We start from the raw sequence: 12,262 nt of genomic DNA on the forward strand, positions 1-12,262 counted from the left end.
CGCCCCCCGACAAGAAGCAGAGCCCCAAGCCACATATCATGTGACTAATCAGCTGGTTTGACAATAATAAGCCAAACAATGCTACCAAGGCGTTTTAACATATACAAAGCCGCCATTTTTTCTGTTTTATTCCACATATTGTTGTCACCTAATTGGCACGTAATCGCCCAACTTTCGCTTTGGTTAGCCTTAGCCTACTAGCGATTGCTAAACGTAATACTCGCCTCCAAAAAGGCGACAACGTCACATGAGGTCAATGCCTTTAAGAGTTACAACACACAAGCTGATTCATTGATTGGAAAATGACTGTGCTGCCAGACACGACAGTGTTTTATTTTGAGATAGAGCTAATGACTATTGTCGGCCTTGTGGTGATACTTTTCCATTAGCTATCTTAGAAAATGCCAAACGCGTACGTAAGGCTTGCGTCAAGCTAACACATTGGATGCAGTTTTTTTTCTTCCCCATTTGTAGCTTTGTCAAGGATAAAGACGTAATTTTCTGTACCTTTAATCCCCGCCATCTCCCTGGACAAAGGATCGTCACACTACAGCCGGGCCAGATGACAACAGCTCCTCCTCGCATCCGCTGCAGACTGCGTCGGAACCTGGAGCATTTCGGTGTCGACCGAGATGCTTTCAAAGACTAGCACGAGTGTCGGAATAAAATAAACTATTCGATTGCTCTCGATGAGTCAAAAAAAAAAGTCACGGTGGTGTTTATTTTACATATTACTATATGAAAATGGCCTTTATCGAGGGATTTGATTGTGCGTTGTTAAAGTCTGCAGCCAGTTAGGAATACGTCGTTGTTTTGATGAGAACTTTTGTGCTCTTAACCCGCTCTTGACATGTGTACATGAGCATCGCAAGGCTGTCCTTTAAAAAATAAAAACAAAATCACATTTTAAAATGCAACTGTACTACAGTAATTGACAAAATACTTACATACAGAATCCCGAAAATCAGTAATAACATACATATTCGTGTTATGTCGACAACCTAGGGATGGTATTCTGGCAAAAAAAAAAAAAAAAAACAAGGACTTTGTTGACATGTTCATCATAAAACTTCTACAGCAACGTGTTGGCGAGTATGGAATTTATTTACAACAATTATGATATAATCAAATATGAAAATATTGGTTGACCGAAAGTTTCAACTCGTTTGGTGTTAATCCGGATGTACATGTTTCTACTTCCCACTGTTGCTCAGTAGTTCCACTCATCAAAGATGGCGAGCGGGGGGCCACCCACGGCCGCGCTGTGGACCGAAGTGAACCGGTGCGGACAGAATGGAGATTACACGAGAGCCTTGAAAGCACTTACAAAAAGTAGGTGGCCTTGCCGCGAGCGAAGAACATGTTGTCGACTTATGTCTTGAGTGTGTGCTAACTTGTCAGCGATGCTCCGTGGCTAAGCTACGTTTAACTCCCCTGGCAGCTGTTAGCATGTGGCTATGCTACGGGCCCTAAATCAGCCAGATGTCACTTTTCGTTCGTTTTTGCTTTTATGTGCCCTTATATATGTGTGTCTATATTTTTCAATAATTAAGTTGTATTATAAGTTCCCTGTGTATTATGTAAGGCTGTGGTGTTAATGTTGCACCGCCTTCTCGTGGATTGTGACGTGTCTATTTCATGACAGTAGATTCATTTTAGTGTTCATTTTTTAACATAAATAATACATTACCATTCTAATTCTCTCGAAAATGTGAGTGTCCTTTGTTTCTGTGATAATTAGGTTTAATTGTGTTGAGCGCTTATAAGATTTGTATTTTTTTCTCCTCCTTTTGCCACAGTTTTGCAAGCAAACAGGGAAGATGTAACAGCCCTTCACTGTAAAATCGTGTGCCTTATCCAGAATGGCACCTTCAAGGAGGCTTTAAATGTCATGAACACACACAACAAGATCATCGGCAGGTAAATCATGATCTCATGGGAAGGCGGTCACATCTGTGCATTTATGCTGCACTCTCATTGGCAGATGGATACCCAATACCGATGAAATGTTTATCTGTATTTGGAGGAGGCCTGATTACAATTGTGTCACTTTGACCATGCAGTGGTTTACCATGCACCATGGTTTGAAACTTCCCATGTGTGCTTCTCTTGCTGCTGTGAAGTGGGAATTTCTCCATTGTGAGACTATTAAAGGTTTTCTTATCTTATCTTCCTCCAGCGAGCTCGTGTTTGAGAAAGCATATTGCGAGTACCGTTTGAACAGAGTGGAGAGCTCTCTGAAGACCATCGAAAGTGCTCCCGCGCAGACGGACAAGCTTAAGGAGCTCTATGGTCAAGTGGTGAGGCTTGTCGATTTGCTATTTAAAAATCCATCTGGTTTTATTTTGTATAGGTATAGAAACTTATTTGAATAGAGGTGTCCATCACCCATCAAATACTCCCAGTTACATCTCAGTTGATGTGATGCTGATAAAGTAGGTTTTTAGAGTGCCAAATGTTCTGTTTCTGAATGTTTAATGTGCGCCAATATGACTGAATTTCAAGCAAATGTGGATGAAATTTCAAGTAGAATTTGTTACTTTGGACCTTTTTTTAGTGAAATAAAATGGTAAGGCAGCTCCAAATGAGACCACCTGAAAACCTTTATGAAAATTACAGGAAATGTTTTAAGTAATATTTTTATGTTCTTACCTGTCATAGACATACATCTTTATTTATGTAGCACTTTTACAACAGTTGCTGCTGTAACAAAGCACTTTACAGAACATTGAACATAAAATGACAAAAATAATATAACAAAACACGGACAACAATATCTAATTAACTACTGTAGAATCGAGGTAAAATAGAGTAAAAGTATTGCCTGGCAGACAAGCAATTAGCCGAAGGTGATTGCAGCGCGATAAATGTATTAGGCGTAGAAAAAAAAGTAGTGTGTTTCCGGTAACCCGGCCGACCGAGAATTTCTACCTCGAAAAAAAACTTTACGGTCGGCATTTTTTTTCAAACAACCTTCAAATTTAACACACGTCATCATTAGTTCTACCAACAGTTAACATTAGCATTACTACACCTTGTGACGAATGTTTTATTCATAAAGGTACCATGCTACAACCAGTAAATTATAGAATAACCAATACTGTTTCATAATATTTTTCATAGCGATTAGCCTATAAATCTAATGACCAACTTGCCTCGTAATCGTGCCTCTCGTTGTATCTCGCTCTCGTGTTCTGTGCATACATCCCAGGTGAGTTTAGTGATACGCCCAATGGACGATTCATACGAAAAATCAGACTGGCATTCCCATTTCTTAAATGTCGTAATTAGTAGACCTTTGTGAGTTTTTTTCGCCGCCATCTCAAACTTTCATCCGCGCGATTCCTCAGTGTGCGGACTAAAATAGCAACCTGCATGCGCACATAACGTTATCTGTTGTGTCCCCCCCATCACTGAAAACAAAACGAAAGTAAATTAGAAGAAAGACACTCACACACCACACCACAAACACACAAAGAGGCACAGTGAAATCACGTTGATCACACAGTCAAGTCATGTGCGGTGACTTTAATGGTTAAACTATTTTTTGGTACCGTTAAAATGACGCCACGGACACGACACGCTACCAGTAACTATTGTTACTGTGCAATCCTCAGGCTTGCCGTAGTTTTTTTTTTTTTTTTTGTTTTGACTGAGAAATTTCCTTGCGTCCCAAAAACGCACATTATTTGGAACTGTGCGTCCTGTGGGAAAATTATGCGTCTAGAACGCAGGACGCAGAGGTAACGAGATGGCTGTAACACCCAGCCGCCGGGTACCCAACTCTCTCGCCGCCTTTGCTTAAAATTAAGATTAAAAAAAAAAACTTTGTCCGACCTACCGACCCTATGCTGAAATTTCATGTTACCGGAAACACACTATTTTTTTTTCTATGCCTTAAACTATCATGAAAAGGGTCATACAGTGCTGAGCATTCAGGTGCTGTTATGTGGTTATGATCACCAATGCATTCTGAATTTTTAAATTATTATTCTTTTGTCTTTGTGCAGTTGTACAGACTAGAGCGCTACGACGAGTGCAAGTCAGTCTACACGGATCTGATCAGGAACTCCCAGGACGAGTATGAAGAGGAGCGCAAGACCAACCTCGCGGCTGTTATGGCTGCCATGAGCCAGTGGGAGAAGGCGCCGTTGGCAAGTGTTGCTTCAATGAACGAAGCCACTCCTGTGATTTCATTTGGGATCTCTGAAAACCACACCTTTTGCCCCCCTTCATGTTGCAGGAAGATTTAGGCCTTCCCGAGTCAACGTACGAGCTGTGCTACAATGCCTCCTGCATGCTGATTGGCCAGGATCAGCTGACTGAAGCGTTTAATAAGCTTCAACAAGCTGAAGGTCAGACCTCGTCCCATTCCCAGTCCACTCTAATCCATTTTTTCCCCAACCTTTTTATGAGCCATGGCTCATATTTTACATCCCAGAAATCCCGTGCCACACCACTCCCCAAAAAATCTCATAAACAGTGCATAGAGCAATCTGAATTAAAATCTTTCCATCTTGATTATTGAAATTAGAAAATTTTCCACACCAGAATCTCATGATGTCTTATGGAACACTAATGTGAGCGTGGTTGGAATCTATAAACTGGTTTTAATTTTCTTGTGTTTCAGAGCTTTGCCGGCTGTCATTGGCTGAAGATTCGGTAAGTTTGTATATCTGATTCACAAACTAGCCAGCATGACTTGTAGCGGTGCAGAAATCCATTGTCCTCTCCTGCAGGACATAACCGAGGAGGACATTGAGTCGGAGCTGGCCGTCATCCATTCTCAGATGGCGTATGTGATGCAGTTGCAAGGTCGGACAGACGAGGCGCTCCAGCTCTACAATCAGGTCATTAAACTCAAGTAAGATGAATTTCCTTTCATTTACAAGCAGATGGCGTAAGCTTGTGTTTCTTTTCTTTTTTTTTTTGTCCATGAAACACTGATTCTTTTTCTTGCTTTAGGCCTTCAGATGTGGGCCTGCTGGCTGTGACAGCCAACAACATCATTACAATAAATAAGGTGGGCCAATTTGCAAGCCTATGAAGTTTGATTTTTGAAGGTCACAGAAAGGCAGACATTATGAAAACTGCAAATAGCAATGAAAGGGCTTTCTAATTTATCGTACTCTTCATTCATTGAAATAATAAGAAAGACAAGAATTCAAAGCGGCGGCCTTCCCACTCATGAAAGTACTCTTCGACTTTTCCACAGGACCAAAACGTGTTTGACTCCAAGAAGAAAGTGAAGCTGACAAACACAGAAGGGGTCGAATACAAACTGGCCAAAAAGCAGCTACGGACCATCGAATTCAACAAAGCCCTGCTGGCCATGTACACTAACCAGGTGATTTCAGAGAACCCCCAATTGGACCTCTGATATGCTTTGAAGCATTCATCATTTCTGTTTTTGCAATTGAACAGGCCGACCAGTGCAGAAAGCTGTCCTCTGGTCTTCAAACTCAGAACCCGGGTCACCCGCGACCTGTCCTAATCCAGGTGGCTCAACTGTGCAGGGAGAAGCAGCACAGCAAAGCGGTCGAGTTGCTCCAGGTAGGATAGCTCTCGCGTCACGGCCAAACTGGCTTCTATGACACACGTGGAGCTAACTTGTGTCACCCCCACACCCCCACTACCTTCAGCAATTTTCAGATCAGCATCCGGAAAGCGCGTCAGGCATCAAACTGACAATGGCACAGCTCTATTTAGCTCAAGGTATGAGCATTTATCTTGTCAGTTTGTCATCAGTGTGCACTGGTCCATTTTTTAAAATTGATTTATTTGGCATCCACAGGTCATGTCACAAAAGCCTGCGATGTCCTCAGGTCAATTGAAGAGTTCAAGCATAAAGCGGGCATGGTAAGAGCGCATTGTTGAATTGTCACTTTTGCATTCTACCAAGGCTCGATTGACGAAGGTGCCAAAATGTCCACCTGAACTAAACCGTGCTATTGACGCCTTAGGTGTCTGCTCTGGTGTCCATGTACTCGCACGAAGAAGACATCGATGGCGCAATTGATGTTTTTCGACAAGCTATTCAGCACTACCAGTCCGAACAGGTTTGTTTCTTGTCACTTGGTTTAATTCCTCAGCTGCAGAAAAGGAGTGTCATTTGGTGACTGTAATATTGAATGTTTACCCGTCACTCTGTCCTCCTGTTCATACTCCACAGCCAGGATCCACGGCGCACTTGGCTCTGGTGCGAGAAGCTGCCAATTTCAAACTGAAGTATGGGCGTAAAAAGGAAGCCATTAGTGATCTGGAGCAGCTGTGGAAGTAAGTTGACTCAATGTGGGGAAAAACACTGGCTTTCAGGCATGTTTTACGAAAAGGTACCCCGTCAGCTCTAAATCCGTATTGGATCGTGACTACTTTAAGGTTCAGTGGAAAGGTTTTACCATATTTTAGACATGATAAACTATATACTTGAACTTCAATTGCTATTTACAGCTGTGTAACGCCAACACTCAGTTATATTGTGGCAATCAAATGTGCCAAATGAGTCCATTTTGTGCCCCTACAATACATTACATTTGTAGTTTTACTCTTGGCAGGAGTCTCTGTCAGTAAACATAGCTCATCATTTGATTTTTAACAATTTCTGTTTGTAACACCAATTGTGGCGTCAACATGAGCCATAAATATGGTACTTTCTTAGATATGACAGTGTTACGTCCAACAAGGTCTGAGATGAGTCATGGTATCTTGTGAATTGTAAGCATGCAATGCAAAATTCATTACCACAACTAACTGAAAACAAAGTTTTAAAAAAATTTGACACACAACAGACGGATTTTTATCTTGGGTTACATATGTTCATAAAATGTTCTTTCTTCAAACAGGCAAAACCCGAAGGACATTCACACACTGGCGCAACTCATCTCCGCCTACTCTCTGGTGGACACGGACAAAGCCAAATCGCATCCTTTTTAAAAGCAAATCACATTTTCTCTCTTAGTTTCTCGAGCATGTCTTACAAGTCGAAGTTTGAAAGCTTTTGCATTTTCCTCAACGTTCCCTTCCAGCCTGAGCAAGCACCTCCCTTCAGCGGACACCATGTCCTTCAAGGTGGACGTTGACGAGCTGGAGAACTCGCACGGAGCCACGTACGTCAGGAAAAAGGCAGCCAAAGTGGCAGGAGAAAATCTTCCTAAAGAAGAAGGGTAACACTTTATTCTTATCCCTTTAATTGCCTTGATTCGATTTTTTTTTTTTTTTTTTTTACGTGCTGGTTTTAAATGTCATCCCAGATCACTTTATTGTAAGCCCGTCTTATATTAACCTTAAACATAAATGGCTTACCAAATGCTGAGCAAAATGGTACATGTGGTGTGAAGACTCCATAATTTCTAACAACCTAGGCTTCACCGACAAACATACAAAGGTTCTATTACAGACGCGATGGTATATCACTTTAACTTGACACCAATTAGTACTTGACTATTAGTAAAGTCTTTGCCAGCTTGTGGAATCTTTTGACACTTTGAAATTAGATTTTGGGGGGGAAATAGCTTGAAAGTCGTTGAATACAACTACATATCGATGATTTAAAAAAAAATTCTTCCTGAGTTGCTCCATATGTAAAGTGTCTTTAGACAACTTCTGTTTAGAATTGACAACATCAATAAAGTTGAATTCATAATTTATGGGTACCTTTTTTGTCTTTTTCCAGACAAGGTGATATTAAAAAGAAGAAAAAGAAAAAGAAGGGTAGGTTTTGATCACTGGTTGATCAACCGATTTGGCCTGACTGGAGGTCCTAAGTGTCCGCCTCTTCCTTCTCTTCCCCCCCTCCAGGTAAACTACCGAAGAACTGTGACCCCAAAGCCACCCCTGACCCAGAGAGATGGCTGCCTATGAGGGAACGCTCCTATTACCGCGGCAAGAAGAAGGGGAAGAAGAAGGAGCAGATCGGGAAAGGCACGCAGGGGGCCACGGCAGGGGCCTCGTCAGAGCTGTGAGTAACTGAAACATTAATTGAATTAGCCCCATTACAAAGAGGAAAAAAAATCACAGCAAAATCTCTGCTCTGAAGCTTGTATGGCTGGAGTGAATATTACTGCCATCGCACGAACCACTCCAAGAAGAAAAAAAATGACCCAAAAAAATGCAGTTGAAGCACATCTTGTTGGTTTCATTTCAAAACTAATGAGATAAGAATTCTGTCCACATCCCACTATTTATGGTCTTGATTGTAGTGAATTAATGAGCATACTTTGGTTGTCTTCCTCCCCCTGTGCCAGGGATGCCAGCAAGACCGTCAGCAGCCCACCGACGTCCCCTCGACCGGGATCGGCATCCAGCTCGGCCCCCACCAACGTAGTCCCTCCGCGACAGCAGAAACCTGCGTCCGCTGGGGCCACGCGCAAGAAGGCACCACAGAAGAAGAAAAAGAGCGGTAAAGGAGGATGGTAGCCTTGGAAGAAAAGGACCATTCAGTTCATATCCCTCCCCATTCTTGGGTCCTGCTTTTTCGTTTTAATTTACAGACAAAACCTCCAACTTCCTTCCACTTTTTGTCTTACTTTTAACATACAGGACACGGCACAAAAGACTCTAAAAGACGGTTCTGAAGAAATGAAAGTGTACGTCTCCTTGAGCGTTCCTTTTATTGTTTTGTCTTGGGAGTTTCTGACGTTGCAAGACATATTTGTTGTGTTCAAAAAATGAAACACATTTTAATTAAAAAGTACAAAATGAACTGTACTAGGATTGTGTTTCTGGCAATAGTTTTTTTTAAAACCCCGTCACTGCCTTCAACTACTTCAAAGTGCCGATAACTGATAATTGGGACAAATTTAAGGAGAGCATTCAGAATAATTAGGATAGCATTTAAAAGGTCATCGTCTATAATTCCTCAGGACAATCTTAGAAACAATAATGCGGTATTTGCTGACTGATGGCGGTGGCGGGAAAATGCTCAAATTCAGATCAATTTTTGATACGTCGACACAGCTTAACAATTTAACATCATAATTACTTTGTTGCGCAGCCCAACTGTGTTGATCTCATACACAAGGATTTGCTGTCATGCAGAAATACAGGTTCCATATATTATTACATATTATGACTAATATTGAGGGTATAATTTTTTTCCTCTCAAATATGAAAAATTATCAGGAAAATAAAGGACTTCTCTCAGATAAACTGTTCTGGTAATTTTATCTATCTATCTATCTATAGATATATCTGTATATAGATTATCTATCTATATATATATATTACAGTATACACACACAATTTCCGACCTATCCAAGTTGTCTTCAGGCAGAAGGCAGGGGTACAATCCGAACTGGTTGCCAGCCAATCGCATGGCGCGCGCACAGACAAACAACCATCCACTCTCACACCTTCGTGCAATTTAGAGTGTTCCATTAACCTGCCTCGCATGTTTTTTTTTGGGGGGGCGGGGGGGGGGTACCCAAGGAAACCCACCAAGCACGGGCGGAACATGCAAACTCCACACAGGAAGGCGCAGCCGGAATCGTACCCTGTACCTTTGCACTGTGGGGCCGATGAGCTAACCAGTCGCCCACCAGGCTGCCCATATACATTTATATATCGAGATAGATAGAACTATCTATAGAGATAGATATAACTATCTATCTAGATCAGGGGTAGGGAACTCCGGTTCCTCGAGAGCCATTTCCTGCCTGTTTTAGATCCCTCCCTACTCCACACACATGATTCAACTGTTCATGATTGTTTCAGGCCTCTACAGGGCTTGCTGATGAGCTGATGATTTGAATCAGGTGTGTTGGAGTAGGGTGGGATCTAAAACAGACAGCATATGGCTCTCGAGGAACCGGAGTTCCCTACCCCTGATCTAGATAGATCTTTAGTTTCTTTGGATATTTTTTTTCAGGTTGTCCCAAACGAGTTGTGAACTCCAGTTCCTTGAGAGCCATATCCTGCCTGTTTTAGATTTCTCCCTACTCCAACACACCTGATTCAATTGTTCATGGTCGTTTCAGGGCTTCTACAGAGCTTGCTGATGAGCTGATCATTTGAATCAGGTGTGTTGAAGTCGAGAGCGAGAGAGAGAGAGAGAGAGAGAGAGAGAGAGAGCGAGCGAGAGCGAGAGCGAGAGAGAGAGATCCAAAACAGGCAAGACCCGGCTCTCGAGGAATCAGAGTTCCCTACCCCTGGCTAAGAACTTCATGTGCATTTTAATCGGTTAAAATCGATTGGGTTAGTCCTACTTGGGCCATTTCCGAATTGCATAAAAGTCATCGGAACGCCTCGCTTGGACACACATCGACACACTATTTGGTCCAGGATGCCTCGCATGCCTCCCAAATACGCCGACAACTTCTACGAGCCTCTCACGGAGGACGTGGAAACTCTCCTCGGCCGCTTCCAGCAGATCGACTCGGTCCGCTTGGAGCGCTTCACGGCCCTGTGGAGGGACGCCCGCTTCTCGGACGTCTTCCTGGGCATCCCCAGCATGAGCGAGATGAGGCGCTTCTGCCGCGTGGTCATGGCCACGGCCGTCAAGTACTTCCTGCCGCCTTACTGCTACCAGGTGCGGGTCGGCGGTCTGTACTTGATGTACGCCTTCTACCACACGCAGCTCGCCACCCCACCGGTGAGGATCCGCCTGGCTCTCGGAGACTGGGACGACGTGCAGAAGTTCTTACGGGACTCCATCGTCTGCAGACACCTGGACGTGATTTACGTCTACCGGAAGCTGGTTTCCGTCAAGGCGATGGACTACACGGCCATGCCGCATTTGCTCGTTTTCCAGCGGCCGAAGAAAGCCAAAGAGCAGAGGGTGTGCGCCGGAATGCTGGCTCGGGTCACCGCGGTGCAGGAGCTGCTAACCGAGGACTACCTGGAGGAGGTCGCCAACGTCCAGAACCACTACCAAAAGATCAAGAACCAGCTGGTGGAGGTCCGTACGGCTACTTCTACTACGGTGGCCGAGACGTAGAGTGCAAAACTCCGGTGGAAAGCTAGTGCTAAAGCCAGCGTTTGAATTCATTTTAATTTGTTTCCTTGACAGGAAAAAAAAGACACAAGATAAAGCTAGATGAAGAAAAATAGTGGCCTTAAATTAGATAATTGGGCACGATTTCCATTTTCAAAGAGTAGGAAGCAAGCTTATTATAGTTGAAGAAAAGGAAAACAACTTAACCTAAAATTGGAAAACAATTTTCATTCATGAAATAAATTAAAATGAAAATGTTTTTAAAGAACAGGAAAGCGAACCTCAGCTGTACACAAAACTTAATGACATTGTTTTTCATCTTGCGCTCCACCAGTACCCCACATAATAAATATACAGTGTGTGCATATATATATATATATATATATAAATAACCCAGCCGCTGGGGGGCAGTCTTCAAACTGTCGTTGGTTCACCCCAATGGAGTCTCGACCCCCTGAGGTATCAATTCCTTTGTAATTATTGAAATTATTGCACTACAAAGGATGTCTTTGCTCCATTTCGGCTTCACAAAAGGAAACAAATTAACTCTTTAATTGTGTGAAAAAGACTTTGCCTTTAGCTGTAATCCACTGCACGGAGTTTCCAGCAAAACAACACTGCGTGCGAGAACAGGCGGCCCCTTTGTCAACATTTCTGTTATTCCTCCTGAAACCTGAATCCGCCGCACACCTGTTCTTTTGTGCCATTTTTTCAGTGGGGTCTCTGGCCCTCTAATTCTCGCTTCTTTCTTACGCTTTTGGCTTTGTACTCGCCGCCTACATTAAACACCTTCTCTTTGCCTGCCTGCTGAATAGGGATGTGCCGAAAGGAGAAGAAAAAAAAAAAGATATATATATATATATATATATATATATATATAGCGAGAGAGATATAGCTATAGATCTCGAGAGAGAGATCTACATTTAGATATTGACATTTTCTAATCCGTTTATCCTCACGAGGGTCACGGGCATACTGAAGCCTATCCCAGATGTCTTTGGCCAGTAGGCAGCAGTACACCCTGAACTGGTTGCCAGTCAATCGCAGCACAGCACACAGAGACAAACAACAAACATTCGCGCCCAGACTCACACTCACACCTAGGGACAATTGAGTGTTCAATCGACATACTGTCTATATTTTTGGAATGTGGGAGGAGACCGGAGTACCCGGAGAAAACCCACGCAGGCACGGGGAGAACATGCGAACTCCACACAGGAATTCGGCTGGAGCTGGAATCAAACCCTGCATCTCTACATTGTGAGGGGGACGTGTTAACCAGTCGCTCACCGCGGCCTATATGTGTGTGTGTGTGTGTGTATATATATATAT

General features: G+C 43.0%; 3 protein-coding genes across 3 annotated transcripts in view; 2 read left to right on the top strand and 1 right to left on the bottom strand.

Annotated features, from left to right (window-relative positions):
- The window catches only part of LOC109522826 (leptin receptor overlapping transcript like 1), a 6,736-nt gene extending 6,026 nt beyond the window's left edge, over nt 1-710 (bottom strand). The window contains exon 1 of the mRNA XM_019881638.1: nt 508-710. Within this exon, the coding sequence (XP_019737197.1) occupies nt 508-523 (16 nt within the window). The 5' untranslated portion in view covers nt 524-710. The remainder of the gene's footprint in view (nt 1-507) is intronic.
- A 504-nt stretch (nt 711-1,214) lies between these two features.
- On the top strand, nt 1,215-9,143 carry srp72 (signal recognition particle 72). The gene is made up of 19 exons (XM_019881636.1): nt 1,215-1,332; nt 1,800-1,920; nt 2,180-2,300; nt 4,011-4,154; nt 4,244-4,355; nt 4,631-4,662; nt 4,740-4,864; nt 4,966-5,023; nt 5,216-5,347; nt 5,425-5,553; nt 5,643-5,715; nt 5,795-5,859; nt 5,964-6,059; nt 6,173-6,276; nt 6,843-6,920; nt 7,026-7,163; nt 7,673-7,710; nt 7,798-7,957; nt 8,244-9,143. Exons 1-19 carry the CDS (start codon nt 1,233-1,235, stop codon nt 8,413-8,415), a joined length of 1,998 nt encoding a protein of 665 aa, XP_019737195.1. The 5' UTR covers nt 1,215-1,232; the 3' UTR covers nt 8,416-9,143.
- A 936-nt stretch (nt 9,144-10,079) lies between these two features.
- Nucleotides 10,080-12,262, top strand: part of LOC109522825 (snRNA-activating protein complex subunit 1-like) — a 4,079-nt gene continuing 1,896 nt past the window's right edge. The window contains exon 1 of the mRNA XM_019881637.1: nt 10,080-10,894. Within this exon, the coding sequence (XP_019737196.1) occupies nt 10,280-10,894 (615 nt within the window). The 5' untranslated portion in view covers nt 10,080-10,279. The remainder of the gene's footprint in view (nt 10,895-12,262) is intronic.

This window comes from Hippocampus comes, unplaced genomic scaffold (genome assembly GCF_001891065.2).
Source record: "Hippocampus comes isolate QL1 unplaced genomic scaffold, H_comes_QL1_v1.1 scaffold270, whole genome shotgun sequence".
Taxonomy (NCBI): domain Eukaryota; kingdom Metazoa; phylum Chordata; class Actinopteri; order Syngnathiformes; family Syngnathidae; genus Hippocampus; species Hippocampus comes.